Raw genomic sequence first — 20,032 nt, forward strand, 5'->3', positions numbered from 1 at the left:
AAAAAAAAAAAAAAAAAAAAAAAAAAAAAAAAACAAACAAATAACAGAAGCTTTAACTATACATTCTCACATTACCCTTAGAGGAGGGTTTGGGGCAAGGTCTAAAGTTACGGATGGACTTTGGGTTTGAAGAGAATATATACACAGAAATGCAAAGTTCAGAGGGTAGGGTAGGGAAGATGATGGAAGGGCCCAGAAAGAGGGGGTGATGTGGGAAGAAACAATGTCAAACTCAGCCTTTCCCTGTCTCTGCATTTAATTCCCTCTCTCTCTTTCTCTCTCTCTCTCTCTCTCTCTCTCTCTCTCTCTCTCTCTCTCTCACACACACACACACACACACACACACACACACACACACACGCTGATCACCTGCTCTCTATTCTTGCAGGAGACAGAGGTGATCGAGGCCCAGTTGGAGTACCCGGTCCCAGACCTCCGATGCTGAGTCTGTGGTTCAAAGGCGACCAAGGCTCTCAGGGATCAGCTGGATCAGATGGATTTCCTGGGCCCAGAGGTGATGAGGCAGGGGATGGTCAGGAGAAATGGCCAAGAAAGCGTATACAGCCAGATTTCACTTCCTTTCTGAGAAAAGGCCCCATGGAGCAGCAGTGCGGGTGGCAGCATAAGGTCAAAGAAGGCTGTTTTCCCTGAACTTACAGATCCCAGGACTTTGAGACTGCCATTTGCCATTGCCACGATGGAATTGAGGTTTTGAACCACAGATCGTGGCATCTCTGGAAAACCACGCTATATACTGGGGTTAGAGCACTGAACTGTTTCCCCGGTGCTGGAGCAGGGGTGACCTTGACAGTGCCCCAGAACACTGAAGGCACCTCTCTGCTCCCAAGGGGTAACTTGCTCCACCCTCCAGCTTATACTTAGCCTGTGACTCAGGACATCTACACCTGGACAAGCAAGTTTTCTCTCACCTAGAGTCTTTTTCCAGGACCTTTTGCTTTTTCTGCAGGTGACAAAGGAGAGGCTGGCCGCCCAGGGTCACCAGGCCTGCCTGGAGCTCCTGGCTTCCCCAGCACCATCAAAGGGCTTAGCGGGATGCCAGGTGCCCCTGGCTCCACGGGGCTGCAGGGCTTACCTGGCCTGAAGGGTTCCTCAGGAATCCCAGGTTTTCCAGGAATGCCAGGAGAAAGTGTAAGTGTGCCTAGATCCTTGCTTCTTCACCAGAGAAGGGCCTCCGGAGCAGGGGGACATGCTTTCCAGTGCCCACCTTTCTGATCCTAGCCTCCCCCTTTTCTTGGTACTGGGAATCAAACTCACAGCCTCATGCTTGCCAGGCATTCACTGCGCCGCTCAGCTAAATCCCCAGCTCACTAGCCCCTTTTTCCAGAATATCCTCAAACGAAGCCCACTCCTTGAGTCTGACAGCTCGACTCTTTCCTGAATACCCACCCCCTTTTCTCTGCCTTTATTCACATTATCTCAGGAACGTGGCAGAGCCTCCTCCCTCCTCTGCACTTGTCAATACTTGGCTGCCCTTTACGCCCCAGCCCAGGCACCATCGCCTCAGAAATCTCTCAGCTCCCACTGTGCTGGTACCCTTCACTCATCACTGCTTTGATTGATCTATTTGGTTCTCGGGGGATCTGACTTCCTTGATGAGATTGCTAGGGCTTAAGAATAAGAACTACCATACATCCTTCTTTGTCTGCACCCCACTGCCAGCATCTCACATTGAGCTAAGCACATCGTAAAGATTCAGTTCGATTTCTTGATGTTTTGATAGAGAGATCTTTGAAGATCCACAGGGGCAATAACTAGCAAAGAATCAGCAAGAGTTTCTCCGGGTTCTTAAAAGGCAGAGTAGAGTAGGCTTAGCAAAAAGATAGACTTGGATTTGATCTCCATGCTATCACTAATTAGCTCTGTGATCTTGTGCACATTAACTTCTCTGAGCCTCATTTTCCTCATAAAAATGGGAATAATGTTCAAACCTTTTTCAGATAGTAGTGAAGATAGAGATGCTGTGTGTAAAGCATTAACATTGTGTTAGGCACAAGCTCTGCATAAGTAGTAGCAGTATTGAAACACTGAAATGAACTAGGCACAAAACACCTGTGCTCTCTGCAGGCGAAGTCCCTGTCCTTCGAGAGTGTCAGGCCACTTGGTGGAGAGAACACACATACACATATTTGAAGCAATTGCAATATAAACAGTTTTAGGCTGAATGGTCTGACTCCTCACATTCTGTATAAGGAATGATGGAGACAAAAAAGGAAGGCATTCCCTGAGGGGCCTCAGTATAACCAGAGGCACATAGTTAGGAGTAACTATGGCAATGCCAGATGAAGCCAGGCAAGGAAGCAGGCAGAATGGGGCACGGGCAGGTATCCTCGGTGGTGGTCGGGTGGGCACGGTGACCCAGCTCAGTACTCAGCCTCCTGCCAAAAGCATGTGTCTTTACTGGGTGTATATACAAATGAATCAAAACCATACCAGAAGAACTGTGCTGACAGCAGCTGACATGCCCAATTCCCAGAGTCAGACAGGGTGACCATGCAGAGGACTAGCCCTGCATGGTGAAGCCACACTTATGTGTAGTGGCTCTAGGGCTTTGGCCAGTATGGTGGTAGCTGACTGAGGAACACGCTGAGTGCCTGGCCTGTCATGGTCTGCATTTTCTGAGACTTGCTAGAGCAGTCAAACTTTGATTTGCCAAGGTTTCAGTTTTGGCAAATTAAAAGTTATAAATGACTGTCTTGGTTACTTTTCTGTCATTGCTGAGACAAAATACCTGATGCCCAAAATTAAGGAAGGAAAGGTTTATGTAGCTCACAGTCTGTGGAGGTTTCAGTCCATACTCCACTGGCTCTGAGGCAGAGGAGCACATGGCACAGGGCAAGAGTTCAAGGCAGCAGAAGATAGTAAAGCAGCAAGAGCAAAAGGGAGGGGTGGAGGCAGGCAGTCTCTTTCTCTCCCTTGCATATGCAAACTATCCACCCCAGGGCGGTGTAACACTCACACGCAAGAATCTAAAACTCTGAAAGCCTGCCCTCTGACTGCATGAGGATTTAAGAGGACATGCAGACACAAACCATAACAATGACAAGACAAGGGTTAATTTGCATATAGAATCCTTCCAGTATAAATCCCAAGTACACTTTGGCCTCTGGCTCATCACCTTCCCATTTGCAGAATGTACGCCACCCCACCCCCACACAGTCTACCCTGATACAGGAGTGTGTGACAGACATCTCTCAGGCAATAGCTTGAATGGAAAGGGAGTGAGATGGTGGGGAGCTCTGAGCTCTGGGCAGAAATGATGACTCTCATTTTGCTTTGAAGGGTTCACAGGGTCTCACTGGAGCTCCTGGACTCCTGGGAGCATCTGGTCTCCCAGGATCAAAAGGTAAGGAGCGCTTTGTCTTTTAATTTGTTTTTGTTTGTTTGTTTGTTTTTTAGAGCAAGATGGATTTACAGCAGGCCCAAGGCTCTCTTAGAGGGAGACTTTCTGCTTAGGAGACAGTGAATTGGTTTACATTTCCCCTTTGGCCAGCCCTTCCTCAATCCTTGTTCCTCAAAGCAGCTGTAAAGAAGGGTACCTATCAAGCTCTCTCCAGGGCTTTCACAGAGCCAAGAAAAAGGCTATTCTTTGACATACTAATTTAACCCATATATTTTCCAGACTCAGCAGCAGAAAACTTCAGCTCCACCTAGTGTCTTCCCCTGATGATCCCAGCCCACTAGGCAGGAAAACTTCCCATACTTGCTGGCATCACTGTTTGATTCCAGTGATGTTTCAGGCCCCACCTACCACTTTCCCTGTTCATAGCCTAGTGATATGTTTCCCAATAAAAATGTACAGCATGCAACAACATATCATACCAGTACCCCGGTAGCATTCCAGCTCCTAGGCAGTAATTGGTCACCTTTTACCCAATGGATAATTTTGTTAAGGAGCTCTGTTAGCTATACTGAATCTGAAAAAAAGAACTGATTAAAATAGCTCATTTGTACAAAATGAACTACAGCTGCTCCCAAGCATTTAAACAGTGTCTTGTTATTACCAGGAGATAAGGGCCAGATGCTTGAAATTTCCGGTAGCCCAGGACCCAAGGGACAACCTGGTGACCCAGGTATTAAAGGTAAGGCTACTATACTTTTGTCTCGTGTGCCTCATAGACTCTTCAAAACTGAGTAGTAGAAGACATTTTGAAGGCCAACTCCAAGTGCTGCCACTTCACCCAGTGCAGAAAAATGTGCTTCTCAAACATTTAAACCTATACCCCCACGTATGGAATATACTCAGGACAAGTCTACTTACTTGTCCACTAGGTGGTATCTTCCAAATGTGAATACAGCTACGACAATCATTTTCAGAGCTTCTTCATTAGCTCAGGTTCCCTCAGCAGTTCAAAAGGGCTTCACCCTCCTCCTTATGGAAGGTAAAACCTTCCACTCCACTTCCTTCCCATGGATGAATGTATTTCCAAAAATGTGACCTGACCACTCAGTATTCTTCTTGATTTACAGGTGTGAAAGGAAAAGATGGACTAGTTGGTGACGTTGGTTTCCCAGGAAACAAAGGTGAAGGTGGAAAAGTTGGTATTTCTGGAGATGTTGGCCTTCCTGGCTCCCCAGGTACCACGCCATATGACAATTTTATTCTAAAATAAAAGTTAGGATTAACTTCAAGCCATACTCTATTCTGAACTCCTGCCTTGATTTCACATTTAGGACGTCCGGGAATTGCAGGTATCAGAGGAGACCCAGGATTTCCAGGTTCCTCTGGTCATTCAGGGACCCATGGGCCCCTGGGCCCCTCTGGATTAATTGGACCCAAAGGTATGTGTATTTGACAGTAGAAGGTGCAGAGAAGTATTCTCCCGCAATAAAGGACAGCACCTCCTTTATCTTAGAAGACAGTAGGGTTAAGCTATGCCCAGGGGAGTCACTGACTGGGCTACATGAAGAATCATAGGAAAGGAGAATGAAGAGGAAGGGAGGTAGACAAGCATGAATGGAAAAAGAAGAACATGGGATCTGTGGAGAAAAGACGAACCAAGAAGGGTGTATTAGTTTTCCATTACTATAACAAAATCTCTGGAGCTGGATTCTTATAAAGAAAAGATTTAAATTGAGCTCATAGTTTTGGAGGTTGAAACTCCAAAAAGCATGGCTCAGGCCCTGGTGAAGGCCTCCCAGCTATGTCACTTCATAGAGCATGCCATCGTGGCAGAGGGTGTGCAAGAGGAAGACCACGTGTCAAGACAAGCCAGAGAGAGGAAAGGGCCAGTTTGGGGTTTTTGTTTGGTTGGTTTTTTAACAATTCAATCTTAGACAGGCATAGTAGTTCACACCTGTAATCCCAGCACTCAGGAGGCTGAGATAGGAGGCTTGCTGTGAGTTTGAGGTCAGCCTGGGCTCCATAAGTGAGCTCAAGGCCAGCCTGGATTACATAGCAAGACACTGTCTCAAAAAAAACTTATAACAATTCAGTCTTGCAAGAACTCAGGGTCTCATGAGAACTAATTTAATCCCTTCTGAGGACAGTGTTCCCCATAACCCAATCACTTTCTACTATGCCTCACCTCTTAAAGTTCTCACCACCTCTTAACCTCACCATACTGGAAACCAAGTTTCCACCACATGAACACTTGAGGACACACTCAAACTATACCCAACTATTAGCAGAAAACTATTGCCCTGCAATATGTTACCTTGCCTTGACTTAGAGATTTGGCAGCAAGTTTCTAGACCCATTGTCTGAGAGCTGGAAACTCAAGGCCCTGTGAGGCCTTGCCACTCTGAGTTCTTCAAGATAACTATTTAGCTGCCATCGCACTCTTGAAGCCATACTGATCTCTGGCAAGAATCATAAGATCCTAGGGTGCGGGGTATAGGATAGGGGTGTGCTATTTACTCACAGGGCATTAAATAATGCCTCCAGAAAGACCAGGTCTTCAAAATAAGAACCTTGTAGTGCCTTTGTGGGCTAACTCTTCAGGATTCAGAGTTGCTGGGGCCATTTTTGATGTTTTTTCTTTCACCCTCAGGATTCTCTGGACTTCCTGGCTTACATGGACTGAATGGGCTTCCAGGAACCAAGGGTGCCCATGGCACCCCAGGTAAGGAAGACTTTGAAGGGAAAGGAGGAGAACAACAGCTTTTTCAGACACCTGGGGGAGACTGGCCATTAGTTCTTGTCTCTGGCGTAGTGCATGTTCTTGGACTCATAGATCTCCTCACGAGCTTTCAGTCTGAAGTTCTTTGATGCAAGGAGGAAAGAGAGTAGAGTTTGTCTTCCTACATGAATGAGCTCTTCTTGCAGCCACAGGCAAGGGAGCTAAGGATGAGGGTCTCGCCTTTGCTGAACGCTGTCCCCTCCCTCTGTGTCTCCCAGGAGCCAGTGTCACAGGTGTACCCGGGCCTGCAGGCCTTCCTGGTCCCAAAGGGGAAAAGGGAACACCAGGAACTGTCATTGGAGCCCCAGGGAAGCCAGGCCCAAGAGGACAAAAAGGTGGCAGAGGTGAGTGAGCTCAAGTCAGGCCTTAGAAAGGCTGAACGAGCTCTTGCTGGGGAGCCGGGTTTGTTCATCAAGGCTATGTGGCCGGGGGCATGCCTCCACATCTCTGGGACTCTCAGAACCCCATCGGGACTGACTGCTGAGAAGGAGACAGTAGGCTGTGCCTACGACTTTCCAGTGCAAAGGTGTCAGGAAGCAGTTCGCCAAGTCCCCTCTAGCCTCCAGGTCCCCCTGTCAACACAAGGCCTCTCTTACTCACTTGGTCAGAGCCGGAGTTTAACGGTGCTAAAGGACAGGACTTGTCTACTTAAGAGCTTGGCCAGAGTATCCTCCGTGTCCGGCGTGGACAGTGCTTCCGGGGCCCTGGGAAGACCTTGTGGTGGCTGGAAGAAGCCCAAGAGTGTGAGAATAAGTGTCTCCTGAGGACGGAACCGCCACATGCCTTCAATTAGGATTTCTTGGCTTTACTAGAAAGCAGATCCCAGATGGGGATATAGCTCAGTGGCATAAGCACCTGCCTGGCAAGCACAAGCCTGGTACAAAAACAAAACAAAACAAAACAGATTCCTTCCTAATCTCAGCCCCTGGCTCATCACATTGCCTGAAGTCTTTTTCTGTGCCTCTCTTTTCCCACCTCTCAAAAATTAAAAGGAATTCTCATTCTTCAACTTTCCTTAGGAATGTCCTGAGGACCCATATACGTTCCACGCAGTGTAGACCAGGAAGTGAATTCAGTGTGGCCCCGTGGCTAAGACTAAGAGTTCTGAAGTCAGACCAGCAGAGTTCAAATTCCAGCCTACTTCCCACTACCTGTATGACCTTGAAAAATTAAGTTACTTATCCCCAATCCCAAATAAACCTACATTTTAATTTTGTGTAAAATGAATGTAATAACAGAATCTAGCTCATAGGCTTTGTGAGGAATCGGTGAGGAGTGAAGTAATGTATATCAAAGCACTTAGCGCAGTGTTGCCACCTAGTAGGCACTCGAGAAATGCTGGCCATTATAGCATTATGTGTAACCTGGGTAAGTTATGTTTGCAAAATGTTCTGTTCCTCTTAGCTCTAGGGCCTTGGTTCTTCTCACATTTTCTTTATGTTTGTATAATGTTCATATGTTTCCTGGGAACTATATTCACACATTAACTCATTTACTGTTGAATTTTAAATCGTGCGTCTGGTGCTTCTGTGTTTACTCTTCCCTTTGGTCTGGAACAACCTGTTTTTTTTTCTAAAAGCCAGCAGCTTATGCAGAGGGCTCAGAGCAGGGCCCCGGCCTACAAAGAGACCAGGCTTCTTCCACAGGACATAGAGAAGAGGGGATCAGATGGACATAGGACATTCCCTTTTCTGTTTACAAATCTTGACTGCAAATGCCTGGTCATTTAATTATTCATTCTCTTCACTGAAGCAATAACATCAGTTGCACACGTAGTAAGTAGAACACATCAAGATGGATACATTTCTGGAACATAATATTGAGCAAGAAAAAAAGGCATGTCATTTGGTATGATTTAATTGATAAACATTCAAAACTAAGCAAAAACAACTAATATGTTGTTGAAGGATACAACTATTCATGGTGAAGCTATGACGAAAATGAAGGGGATGATGACCACAAAATTCAGGAGTGGGTGCCTCTTTGAAGGATGGAAGGGGTCGCTCAAAAAAGTCAAAGGTCATGCCATCTTTTGACTTAAATGAGGTGGTTGGAACACAGGTGTGTCATCATGCTTGGGTTATTCTTTACATATCATTCATAGATATTCTGTGGTATTCCCTCAATGAGTAATTAAAACAATGTACTTAAAATGAATACAGCACGTATCCTGCCCCCACAGGCACCATGACTTAATAAGTGAAAGTCAGTGCAAGACAAGGCTTTATTCTTAAGAAAGTTTCATGGAGCATTCATTGTCTTCACAATACCTTTAGCTAAATAATTTTCCATTACACAAAGTTTTCATGTTTGTACTAAATTTTTGTTTGCATCTCTACATTTAGTTTAAGACCTTGTCCCTGGAATGTTAGAAAAATAGGACATTTAGCATTTATACCTGCTCAGTGGAAGTATTTTACTCTGAATCAATTAAATATATGAGATTTTGCACTACTTCAGGTCAGTAGTGCCTTTATTTCAGATTTCATAATATATTGGTATAATTAGCAAATCAAAAAACATGTAAGCAGTGAGGTGGCTCCAAAAGTGGTGTAGGAACCATTATAATCTCTGTTTTGCCATACTTTATTGTATGTGGATACATACATACATACATAAATCTGGTTTTTCAGGATAAAGGAATACAATATGTTTTTTCAGATCTTTGCCTCCATGAAAAAGAAAACTAACTTCAAAGATTCACTGAGGCACAACTGACAATGCTACAAATAACACCATGTAGCTTTATCACTAGTTTTTCTACTTGTATTTTTTTTTTGCTTTCCCAGACTTAAAATTATTGAGTCTCTTTTTAAATTTTTGTCTCTAGATTCCATTAATAATGATAAAATATCTGTTTTTAAAAACCTGAATTAACCAATCTACCGTCTTTCTTTACAAGTTTACATTAGATGGATATAAGATGAGAAACTCAATATTAATGTTTTTATCTTCTGTCACCAGAAAAAAATTCCCAACCACCATAACAGTTTATCAACCTGTTTGAATCAAATTCTCTTCATTTGAATATCTTCTAGAATACACTACAGTCATACATACATTTCTTCACTATGATGTATAATGTGAACTTCTATGTTTGTATACAAAGCTTCAATGTGTTTTCCCATCAAGATTACCCGCTTTGTACATGACATATGAATATTAATTATTTTGTAATAGAATGAAAATTTTGTTTGGAATGTATAGTAGAAGTTGCTGTAGAAAGAGAAAACATGTAAAAGAGTGTTAAAAGCTTAGCAAACAAGTATCTACTCTAATAAATAGCATTCTCTTTGGCCCAAAAGTTAGAAGAGATTTAATGCAAAGAAATTTGTTCTCTAGGTAATTAACTGACCATGTGGGTAATATGAATTTCCTATGAAAGACTGTTTTCCAGTTTGCCTAGAAGCCCCAGGTGAGAGCCCAGAAGCCTAGAAGACACCGGAAGGCTCAGAGCTCTTGCCATTTCCCTTCTGACTTGGCCAGGCCGTGAGACCTACCCGTACACATTGCTTTTGTGCAGCATCAGACATAACTAGCTAACACATGAAATGTGGTCTCACCAGGACAGTAGTAGTCCTAAGAACATGGGCAACTTATATTCCAGCTGCTCAGATGCCTTCTTTTATTTTTGATTTGGAGGAAATCAGCCTAAAACATCTCTATTACCTGAGGAATTGGGGAGCCAGAACTTTCTGCTGCTCTATCCCAATCAAATGAAGCTCCACTTGGAAAGGAGGCATCTGAACCTTTCTCGGTACTCTTGTCTTCTTGGTGAGAAGAAAGGATGAAGGGAGAAGAGCCTTCTGCGGGTGACCTCTGGCCTGGCTTCTACCTGTCTGCTTCCAATTTCTCTGAAAGAATATGGGCCTGTCCTGGGCATGCAGAGCCCACCAGGCCCCTTTTATTTATTCTTTGCAGGTTTCCCAGGTCTCCAAGGTCCTGCTGGCCCCCCCGGTGCCCAAGGCATCTCCTTGCCCTCAATCATAGCAGGACGGCCTGGTCAGCCTGGGCGAGCAGGCCTAGATGGAGAACGAGGTAAAGATAGGAAGCCCCAAAGAGGACTGGCCAGCCCATTGAATCGAGTTTCCCGGAAGGTCCTATATACAGTGCAGCCCTGGTGCTGGATGTGCATGGGCCTATTTGGCCTCAACTCTCGCCCCCATCTCCCCAACCACGATACAGGGAACTAGAGCTGGCTGCCTTTTGTTGTAAGGGTTTGGGAAGGTCTCAACCCCCGGACTTCACAGATGTCAAAGAAATATTCTCTGTCTTAGGAATGGGCTTTGGCTCCCCATCAGTCCCCGGGCCTTCAGTAGCTGCTACTTCCTGCTCACATGCCTCTCATCTCTCTGCCTATCTTATCCCTAGGCCGCCCAGGCAACCAAGGGTCCCCAGGTCCCCCTGGGCCATCCTCAGATCAAGGCGACCCTGGAGACCCTGGATTCCCTGGAATTCCTGGCCTTCAAGGGCCCAAGGGAGACCAAGGAATTCCAGGTTTCTCTGGCCTCTCTGGAGAACTAGGACTGAAAGGTATGGCCGCTTGATTGCTTGCTGGGCCCTTCCCCACTCCACAGCCAGAAATGGCCCTCCAGCAGCCATGTGAAGAGAGACCAGCTGATGGCACTCTTCCCTGCCTCCTGCTGCCTCGTCTCCTCTCTGCCGCCACCACCTCCACCACCACCACCATCATGACGAAGCCTGACTCGCTTTCCTTTGGACTTTGCCAGGCATGAAAGGTGAGGCTGGCTTCATGGGGACTCCAGGGAAGGTTGGGCCACCTGGAGATCCAGGATTACCCGGGATGAAGGGGAAAGCAGGGCCACGAGGTGAGTTGGGAGCATGTGCTGGTCTGAGTCTGAGATGGAGGGAGGGGTGAGGTTTGGGGATAAGGTTCTTTTAGGAGTCGCTGCTCACCATGCCAACAAAGCCTGGAGGCCTGAAGCAGCCTAGAAAAGCCCCGCACCCCAGGAGGTAGTTTTTCCACATGCAGATACCTCTTCCTCTATTAACTACCAGGACTGACAGCCATTGCTGCTTCGCCACTAGGGATCTTGCCACACTTCCTCTGTCTGCGTCATTTCTCCTCATTTCTCCGCAGAGAGATGGTTGGTGGGCATTGAGTTTGCTCACGGATCACCACCCACTCACTCGCTCAATCCAGAAATGAAGAACCATTTTCTCTATTCTTTACCAGCCCCACCCCCTGCCCCACACACCCAGTCCATTAGCAAGCCCTGAAGCATGTATCTTCTAAACGCACCTGCATCTGTTCTCTTCTCATCACCTCCACTGCTAGCCCAAGATCCAAGCCACCACAGGGTCCCGTGCAGGAACCCCACACACACCCAATAATCATTTTTCTACATAGTGACCAATAAGAACATAAATCATCCATTTGCTACTATGGCAGAGATACAAACTAACTGTGGCCCATAAAGGCATTTGTGGTTCCCCCCTTTGCATACTCATTCCAGTCCTTCTCCTTTACTGCTCACTGTGTTTCTGCTACACTCAACTCTTTCAGGTATTCAAAAATCACAAGTCTTGGCCTACCACAGGCCCTTTGCACATGTCAATTCTACTTCTTGAAATACCCTTATCCTCTTCTTTTCAAATGACTAGCTGCTTCCAATGTTTCAGTGATTTTAGCTTAACTGTCACTCCTTATGAAAGGCCACTGATTGCTTTCTAAAATATCTGTGCTTCTTCCCATGGTCACCACGTTGTTTCCTTCATAGCTTTTCTCACAACTTTCCCAAAGAATAATGGCATTTTTCAAATTGTGCAATGTTCACTTTTATCACTAGACTATAATCATCTTCATAAAGATGTATCTTACTCACTGCTGTATTCTCAGATCTCCCACGACCCCATTACACAGTAAGCACACAGGAAATACTTGTTCAATGACTTGGCAAGCAAATTATTAGTAAGGTAGCAGCCTGGGGTCAGGCTCATAGGCCATGATGCTAACTGAACATCTGGGGTCGGACACATCCCAAGTCTCCTTGGCACTGTGTTCTGACCAGTGGTGAGTAAGCCAACTGCTCCCTCCTTGAGCCAAAGCAAGTGTAACAGATGCTTCTTAATTGCCTACCACCTGCCAGGTTCTGTGCTGGGCCCTGAGGAGTCAAGATGAACATGACTCGGTCCCTGCCCATGAGCCACCAAGCCAATGCAAGCGAACTGGCAATGAGGGCGCTGTGTAGCGTGTAGTGACAATCAGCCTGGAGCTGCCTGGTGAAGACTGTGGTGACAGGGCAGAAAGCTGATGAATACAAAGCAGAAAGGAAGGCTCCTTAGGCTCCATCCTGCCCCCCTCTCTGTTGTCCTCAACCTAACAGTGCCATTTCCTCCACCGGCCCACAGGCTCTCCGGGCCTTCAAGGGGCTCCTGGGAAAATACCAGTTGTGGAAGCTATCTACGTTCCTCCTGGCCCCTTGGGTCTACCAGGCATCAATGGCATTCCAGGTCTTGCAGGGGACCCTGGGCCCCAAGGTCCTGTTGGCCCACGAGGTAAGGATGGCACCAGAGGAAGAGGACTTCTTAGGAAACCAAAATGGTCTTACTAAGGGCAGAAGCAACTGGCTAGGAACACCAGTTCCACGGGAGCACCTTCCTCCGGCATTTCCTCTCCTTCACAAGGCTCCCGTGCCTCTGACCAGGGAGGAGAAGGCTGGCAGAGACGAAAGGGGAGCGCTTGTATCTGGCTTTGGAGAAAGGATGAGCAGAGCGCGGCCAGTCCTCCAGCCAGCTTGTTCCTCTCTAAAGTGCCGCTTAGACATGGAGAGTGTGGTGGCAGGTAGAGGGTAGCAGGAGGCTGTGGAGAAAGTCAGAGGCTGGTGACAGGAAACCTGGCATCTAGGGTCCAGCTTTGCTTCAACTAGAGTAAGTCAGCAGTCTCTCTGGGACTTAGGAGCCTCACTTTTGATATGAGACACTGGCATTGCCCTGCATACTTCCCAGCGAGGAAGTGGGTGTGTGAGAAAGCCAAATGGAGAGACCAGGACAGGGCACAGATGTTCCCGGGAACTACAAACTAGCTCAGACAGCCGCACTGCGGTGTGCACACCAGTTCGGCAGTCAGTGCTCCCTCTCCTGGTGAGTCTTGGGCATCCTCTTTCCCAAGAGGGTGCTTCTGGACCCTCCGCATTGAATTCCCCTAACCTGTGGCCTTTCTCTCCTACAGGTGCCAAAGGTTTACCTGGGATCCCTGGCAAGGATGGCCTCAATGGGCTTCCAGGCCCGCCTGGGGCTCTTGGCGATCCTGGTCTCCCTGGACTGCAAGGTCCCCCAGGATATGAAGGTTTGGTGATGTTACACTAGGGGCGGAGGGCTTCTGTGAGGGTTTGAGGCTTGGACATGAGTCCGAAACTCGAATGGGAGACCCAGCCAACTGGGCAGTAGAGCTTGACACTCCCAGGAGGCTCAGAAACTTGGCTGCCATCCAGTTACTCCCCATCCCCCTCTGAGCCTGTGAACGGAAGCTGAACACTCTGGAAGACAAAGGACTGTTCCAAATCTTTTTATGGGCCCTCATCCAGCTCTTAAGAGCTATGACTATACTGCAGCATGGCCTCCTGCCCTGCACCGCCCCCTTTTCCGCCCACGGATTCTAATGTGGATGCGGGATGGCAGTTGAAGTAATAACGTCTGAGATGAATCTATCTGTCCATACCTCTCTTGCTAATCTTTCATTTTATACCAAGGATAGCAGAACAGTTGTCCTGAGTAGAGTACAGTTCCAAAGCTTCATGGGAAAATGTTGCAAGCCATCGGCCACATATGCCATGAGCAAGAGAGGACAGGAGGACGATTTTGGCCTGCTATTCCTAGCTCTGCTCCAATTCAGCAGCTCTCTCCTACGAGGGTCTTCAAGTCAGAGCCTGAGAATGATCCGACCACATCCCATCATCTCCACTCATACAGAGTCCAAGGATAGGTGACCATCCTAGGGAACCCCAATAATGCGCTTTTAAAAGCGAGAGCTCTGTAGTTTGGTGCATCTAAGTTGGAATTCTAGCTCTATCACTTACTCGCTGTGGAAGCTCTGAGCCTCGGTCTTCTTGTGCATAGATTGGGCTGATAATGGTACCATCTCCCAAGGTCATCATGAGGATCAACTAAGATAACACATGCACACAACGTGCCCCGCAGTTTTATGTTCTCTCCCTCTCAGGAGCTCCAGGGAAGCCAGGCCCCTCTGGGAGCCCTGGGAGGCCTGGGCACAGCGTGAGAGTGGGCTACACGTTGGTGAAGCACAGCCAGTCGGAACAGGTGCCTGTGTGCCCCGTCGGGATGAACCACCTGTGGGTAGGTTACAGCCTGCTGTTCGTGGAAGGCCAGGAGAAAGCACACAACCAAGATCTGGGTAAGAACTGGTCCTGACACCTACCCCGGCCACCTAGCCCCACAAGCACCAACATCTAACCGCCTTCCTTCTCCCAGCCCTTTGGGTCCACTGTTATGTATAGGGTTCTAAGTATCAGTTCTGGAATCAGGCAGATCTGGGTCCAAATGGTGGTGCCACCACTTACCAGACATGTACCCTAGGCAAGTTATTCAACCTCTCTGGGCTTCTATTTCCTCCTTAATGAACACGGCTAATTCTAGTGCAATCACTACCTAGGGTAGTGCATGCAGTATGTGAGTTACCCAGCGTGAAATGTTTAAGGTAAGCATCAGTGATCAGCAGTGACAATAATTCCATGAGTTGCAGGGCTACGATGACTACCCAAGAGTTAACTGCATGATCTGAAGGTGTGCTAATTCTTATAGGTAGCCTCAGTCTACTAAATGCTAGTTTTATAAAGCAGATTAACTAGGGAGTGACTGAGTTTATAAAGATTCTCACCATTATCAAAGCTCCCTGATGCATGTGCAGTAGGATTTGATCCACTGACTTCTTCATACGGATGGTGTCAGACTAGAGGAGAGCTGCCCTGATCTGGTCAAGCACCCGGATGTAAATCCAAACCAGCAGCTAGCCCAGTCCTGGCAGTTCAGCAGGTCCCTAGCAGGACCTGACCTGTCCTTGCCCACCTTCTCCTCCTTTCACCAGGGTTTGCTGGTTCCTGTCTGCCCCGCTTCAGCACCATGCCTTTCATTTACTGCAACATCAATGAAGTGTGCCACTATGCCCGACGCAATGATAAGTCCTACTGGCTTTCCACTACTGCCCCCATTCCCATGATGCCAGTCAGCCAGGCCCAGATTCCCCAGTACATCAGCCGCTGCTCTGTGTGTGAGGCGCCATCGCAAGCCATTGCTGTGCACAGCCAGGACATCACCGTCCCACAGTGCCCTCTGGGCTGGCGAAGCCTCTGGATCGGGTACTCCTTCCTCATGGTAAGGCTCTGCACTCCCACTCTGCAGAAGCAGAGGACCGGGGCTGTGGGAGGGCACTTCTGACTGGCCCTGAGACGCCAGGCACAGTTGGAAAGGAAAATGCTGGGGCTTGGCTGAACATCCGAGAATCTAGTTCTGCATGAAAGACAGGTAGTTCTGGGTATGAGGGGGAGACGGTATTTTGTACCCACTGTTCCAAGCATAAGAAAATGTATGATCACAGAACAAGAGTCTACCATCTGTACCCTACAGTCAGCGGGGACAGTGAGGGAAAGGCTGGCCCCACTCTGGGCCAGGACACACCGGTCAAGTTGAGCTTGGCACTTCATGCTCTTTTACACACTTTTCCAGGCCCTTCCAGCTACCGCCATTTTGTCCTGAAATGCCCAGGTTAGGGCATATTATGTTTATATCTCCTTGCTGGCATTTTTGCTGCCTTTCCACATTTGTGGGAAAGCAGTGGCCAGACATTCTGCGTGTCGTGAAGAAAGAGAACACCTGTGAGCCCAAGGAGGCATTGAGTCACTCACTTGGTGTTCAGTGAATATCACTCATCAGATGAGAAGTCAGGTTTCAGAGCCAGGACAACTCCCAGGAAACGCAGTGTGGAAGCCGCTGGAGTGGCCTAACCAGAGCATCCTGCTGAAGCACTGGGGCAACAATGGGAGGGAAAACCTTAAACAATTTCCAAGCCCCAGGCTCCCTCGAGCTAGTGTACCTGCCTGGGGTAGGGTGCCTCCTTGTTATGCTCTCACTTTGCACAATGGGCAATTTATCCCAATGTGCTGTAGAGTTACCTCCCCTGCCATTCCGTCCCATCCACCAGCGAGGCCAGGAAACAAGGAAAAAAGGGCCCTAAGCTTCCCCAAGAAACCATACAAAGGCTGTATACTAAATCTCATGTGCTCTGTTCATGGGAGAGCTTAGCTCTTATTCAGAATTTTTTTACTCTTACTTCTAACATACAAGTATGTATTTCCAGAAAATCAGCAAAGGTGAGAATGTAGACTACCTAGTAAGGTATCCGGAGGCAATGAATATCCTAATTAAAAAGGAGAAAAGAGAGAAAAATGATTTGAAGGTGGCCAAAGAGTTTTACAAACTTCATGGTTTGGTACAGGGTGCTTGCATAACCGCCCTCCACAAAACCTGACATTTGCCATGACAATCGTGAGTCATCTGCAAAGTTTGCAATACAGGGTCTGCTGTCTAGTAAAGCAGGGAGTTGTGTCATGTGTTTTAGAAAGTTTTCAATCCTGGGGGTTGAAATGAGGAAAACTTTGATGCCTCGGTTATCAGGAAGGGTCACTTGGAGACTCTCACTGTCTCAGAGATCTGGAAAGTAAGGAGCCCCACCTGGGCATATATTCTTGTAGCCATTTGCTGACACGAGTGTGCATTAAGCCTCGGCCCCATCCTGTGGTCCAGATGATAACCTAGCTGAGGTGAAGGTGAGCGGTGGGGGGAGCGCAGATGAGGACTGCTGTCTGTGGGTACAGTAACTGGAGACTCACCTCATCAGTGGCCCTGCAAGTGAATGCTGGGGGAGCCCTCTGAAATGAGGGTTGAGACATTTAGACCAAATACACAGCCTTCTTTCACTCAGCAGGTAGCATACACTATATGTCACGCTAAAGGGTGTGGCACAGACTGAAAATATAAGTAGTCCCAAAGAGGCAACCAGCCAAGAGCTGTTGATGCTGCTAAGGGAGGGCCCATGCTTGGATGGATGTGTGGAATACTGTCCACTTTTTCCTGCTTAGAGTACAGGGCACGGTAGACTTAGGCATAGTAGACGAAGGGCTTAGGGAACTGCAATTAAGAAACCTTGTGAATTTGCCTTAATCCAACTGTTCTCGCATTTATTTGGCCATGAAAGTGGGGGAGGGGATGTCTAACATACCTCTGAACAGTAGCACAGCGGCAGTTTGGGAAACACTGGTTGGAAGGTAGTCGCTGGCACGAGAGGTGAGGAGAGAACAAAGCAGCTGGGAGCGCCCCTGGCCCTGAAGGCTGCTATGAGGGCGGATGGGCGGCTGCTCTCCTAAAACACAGTTTTTGTCATGCTGACCAGAAGCAAGGGCTGAGCTGTGGGACGAGGGCTTAGAAACAGAGCACGTGCGGCCCGCTGTAGCCACAGAACACTCATCCCCACCCTGTGACAGACCTCAGCAGGCACAACTCACAGCCAACCTCCTTCCCATCTGTTTCAGCACACTGCCACTGGGGCCGAGGGTGGAGGCCAGTCCTTGGTTTCCCCAGGCTCCTGCCTTGAGGATTTTCGGGCCACTCCTTTCATTGAGTGCAGTGGTGCCCGAGGCACCTGCCACTACTTCGCCAACAAGTACAGTTTCTGGCTGACGACAGTGGAGGAGAGGCAACAGTTCAGGGAAGAACCTGTGTCAGAAACGCTGAAAGCTGGGCAGCTCCACACCCGGGTTAGCCGCTGCCAGGTGTGTATGAAAAACCTGTAGGGTGGCACCTACCACTCTGCCCCTTGCCTGCCCCACCCCTCACAAGGGTCACCTCGCTTGCCTCAACGATCAGAAGAAAGCAGGCCTGGGCCCTTCTGCCTATCTATCGAGTTACACATTGGAGTTGCATTTGGGCTGGACTGCTGGACACTGGTCACTTCGACCCTCGAACCATTAGATGATCCCACCCTGTGAAGTCTGCTGTCCCTGTGTCACCAACCTAGCGCTACTGTTCTATTTGGGTGTTTTGCATGTCGGTTCATGGCTACCTCAGAAAGATTTGCTGGACCACCACTTTCTTAAGGCTGCTAGGTGCCTCCCTGTCTTGATCAGAAATCTCTTCATGAGACCTAGGACTATTAAGTCACTTCGTTATGTCCAGAACATACCACACATTATTTGGCTTAAGCCAGAACCCAGTGTTTCTATATTTTTAAAAAAATTACCTGTTTGAACATTCACACATGGCTCAAGTGTGCAAAGGGCAAGCCCTCACTATTCCAAGAGGCCCACTGTGTCTAGGCGGGCAACAGAACGGGAAGGAAGTGCCAGCCAGGGGCTCACGGTGAGCCATGACTCCTTCCAAAGTGCACAAGACTGGCTCCCTCACTGCTTAGGAAGGCTTGATGGCCAGCAGCCCCTTAACTTCACATGTTCCTAGACAAATCACTTCCTCCCTACTGGCTCATTCTTCCTAGCCAGAGGACTTTGCTTGGATCAAAGGAGAACAGAGGATGCAGTAAATGTGGCCAAGTCCATAAAAGGAAATAGGGACCACATCCCTTTTTTTGTGGGCCAGGCTTACAGGAGTAGATGGGTAAGGAGGTGGACATTTTGGTTTTGGCTCAAGGAATAAAAAGATAAATCGCATTTACGTTTGCTCAATTCCTCAGAAGTCTCTGTTTATCCTAAATACCATGCAGATGTATTCCATGTGATAAAGCGACGTGTGGTGTGTTAGTTCTTTTCATTCTGAGGCTGAGGTTTTCCATTAAAATGGTCATCCAACTACTCTTTCACAGGTAGCCTTTTAAACTATTTTAATGTTTTTAAAAACTCATAAAATTTAGCACATTCCTCTCATCAACAATTAGTAGACCAAAAGCAAGCCTGAGTTGGTTATAAAGTATATTATGTTTGGGGGATTTGCTTCAGCCATTTTCTTTAATCACCAGTTTCGGAGAACACTTTTAACTATGTTGACATGAGGCCATTCCTTCCAGGTGATTCTGTTTCTTTAAGTATTATGTAAACTGTGCCAACGCAAACGAAGCATAATCGGTATAATCTGTACTACTGTATCCTTCACCTTCTGAGTAATAAACATGGTGTCAGCTTTGTACATAGCAAATAAAATGAATAAAATCTGAACATTCGACTCTTGGCATTCTTCAATAAAAACCTTTCTAACATCCATTCTCACTAAACTAACTAAATATTAAGGCAAGAAAAAGTTAGAAAATAATCAAAGTCTAACAGCTGAATGAGTCTGCTACTGGTCAGCAAACCTACAATGTGCTCCAAAGTAAGTCTACAACTATTTTTATACCCATCACATGCTAGAATTCAAGAAGGGCATGGCCATACTTCCGTTGCCTCAGTATCATGTATGAATAAATTAAAACTAGAGAAATATTAAAGCCATTAAAATCAAACATAAGATATACATGAGTGGGTTTTATGTGCATATATTATGTGTGTGTGTATATACTTTAGTATGTGAATATACTTATATATGCATAAAATACATCCTTTGCAAGGATAAACAAGAAATTAATAACACTGGGAGCTTTAAGGGAAGGGAACTGATCTGTGAAAGAAGATACTACACTGAATATCATTTTGCATCTTTTGAATGTTGAACCTCTGGAATATATTACCTACTGGGGAAAAAAAGGCAAACATGGAACCTAGGGAAACAATTTAATCAGTTGGTGCCCGTTTGTAGACCCCAGATGCTGGCCTCCTGCGGGACTATGTTAAGGATGGGAGTGAAACGCACAAAGCTAAGAAGGCAAGGCAAGGAAAACAGAAAGATACTACAAAGACTTTAGTGTCCTCACAGAA

General features: G+C 47.1%; 1 protein-coding gene across 1 annotated transcript in view; it reads left to right on the forward strand.

The window, feature by feature from the left end:
- The window catches only part of Col4a6 (collagen, type IV, alpha 6), a 354,614-nt gene extending 335,278 nt beyond the window's left edge, over positions 1-19,336 (forward strand). Inside the window, exons 31-46 of the mRNA XM_005404677.2 lie at positions 389-514; positions 968-1,149; positions 3,301-3,364; positions 4,026-4,100; positions 4,489-4,596; positions 4,693-4,800; positions 6,012-6,083; positions 6,359-6,484; positions 10,062-10,178; positions 10,512-10,673; positions 10,871-10,969; positions 12,513-12,659; positions 13,333-13,449; positions 14,323-14,514; positions 15,205-15,491; positions 17,705-19,336. Of these exons, the coding sequence (XP_005404734.1) occupies positions 389-514; positions 968-1,149; positions 3,301-3,364; positions 4,026-4,100; positions 4,489-4,596; positions 4,693-4,800; positions 6,012-6,083; positions 6,359-6,484; positions 10,062-10,178; positions 10,512-10,673; positions 10,871-10,969; positions 12,513-12,659; positions 13,333-13,449; positions 14,323-14,514; positions 15,205-15,491; positions 17,705-17,965 (2,243 nt within the window). The 3' untranslated portion in view covers positions 17,966-19,336. The remainder of the gene's footprint in view (positions 1-388; positions 515-967; positions 1,150-3,300; positions 3,365-4,025; positions 4,101-4,488; positions 4,597-4,692; positions 4,801-6,011; positions 6,084-6,358; positions 6,485-10,061; positions 10,179-10,511; positions 10,674-10,870; positions 10,970-12,512; positions 12,660-13,332; positions 13,450-14,322; positions 14,515-15,204; positions 15,492-17,704) is intronic.
- Positions 19,337-20,032: the final 696 nt, after the last annotated feature.

The sequence above is a fragment of the Chinchilla lanigera genome, unplaced genomic scaffold (genome assembly GCF_000276665.1).
Source record: "Chinchilla lanigera isolate Chin_1 unplaced genomic scaffold, ChiLan1.0 scaffold00089, whole genome shotgun sequence".
Lineage (NCBI taxonomy): Eukaryota > Metazoa > Chordata > Mammalia > Rodentia > Chinchillidae > Chinchilla > Chinchilla lanigera.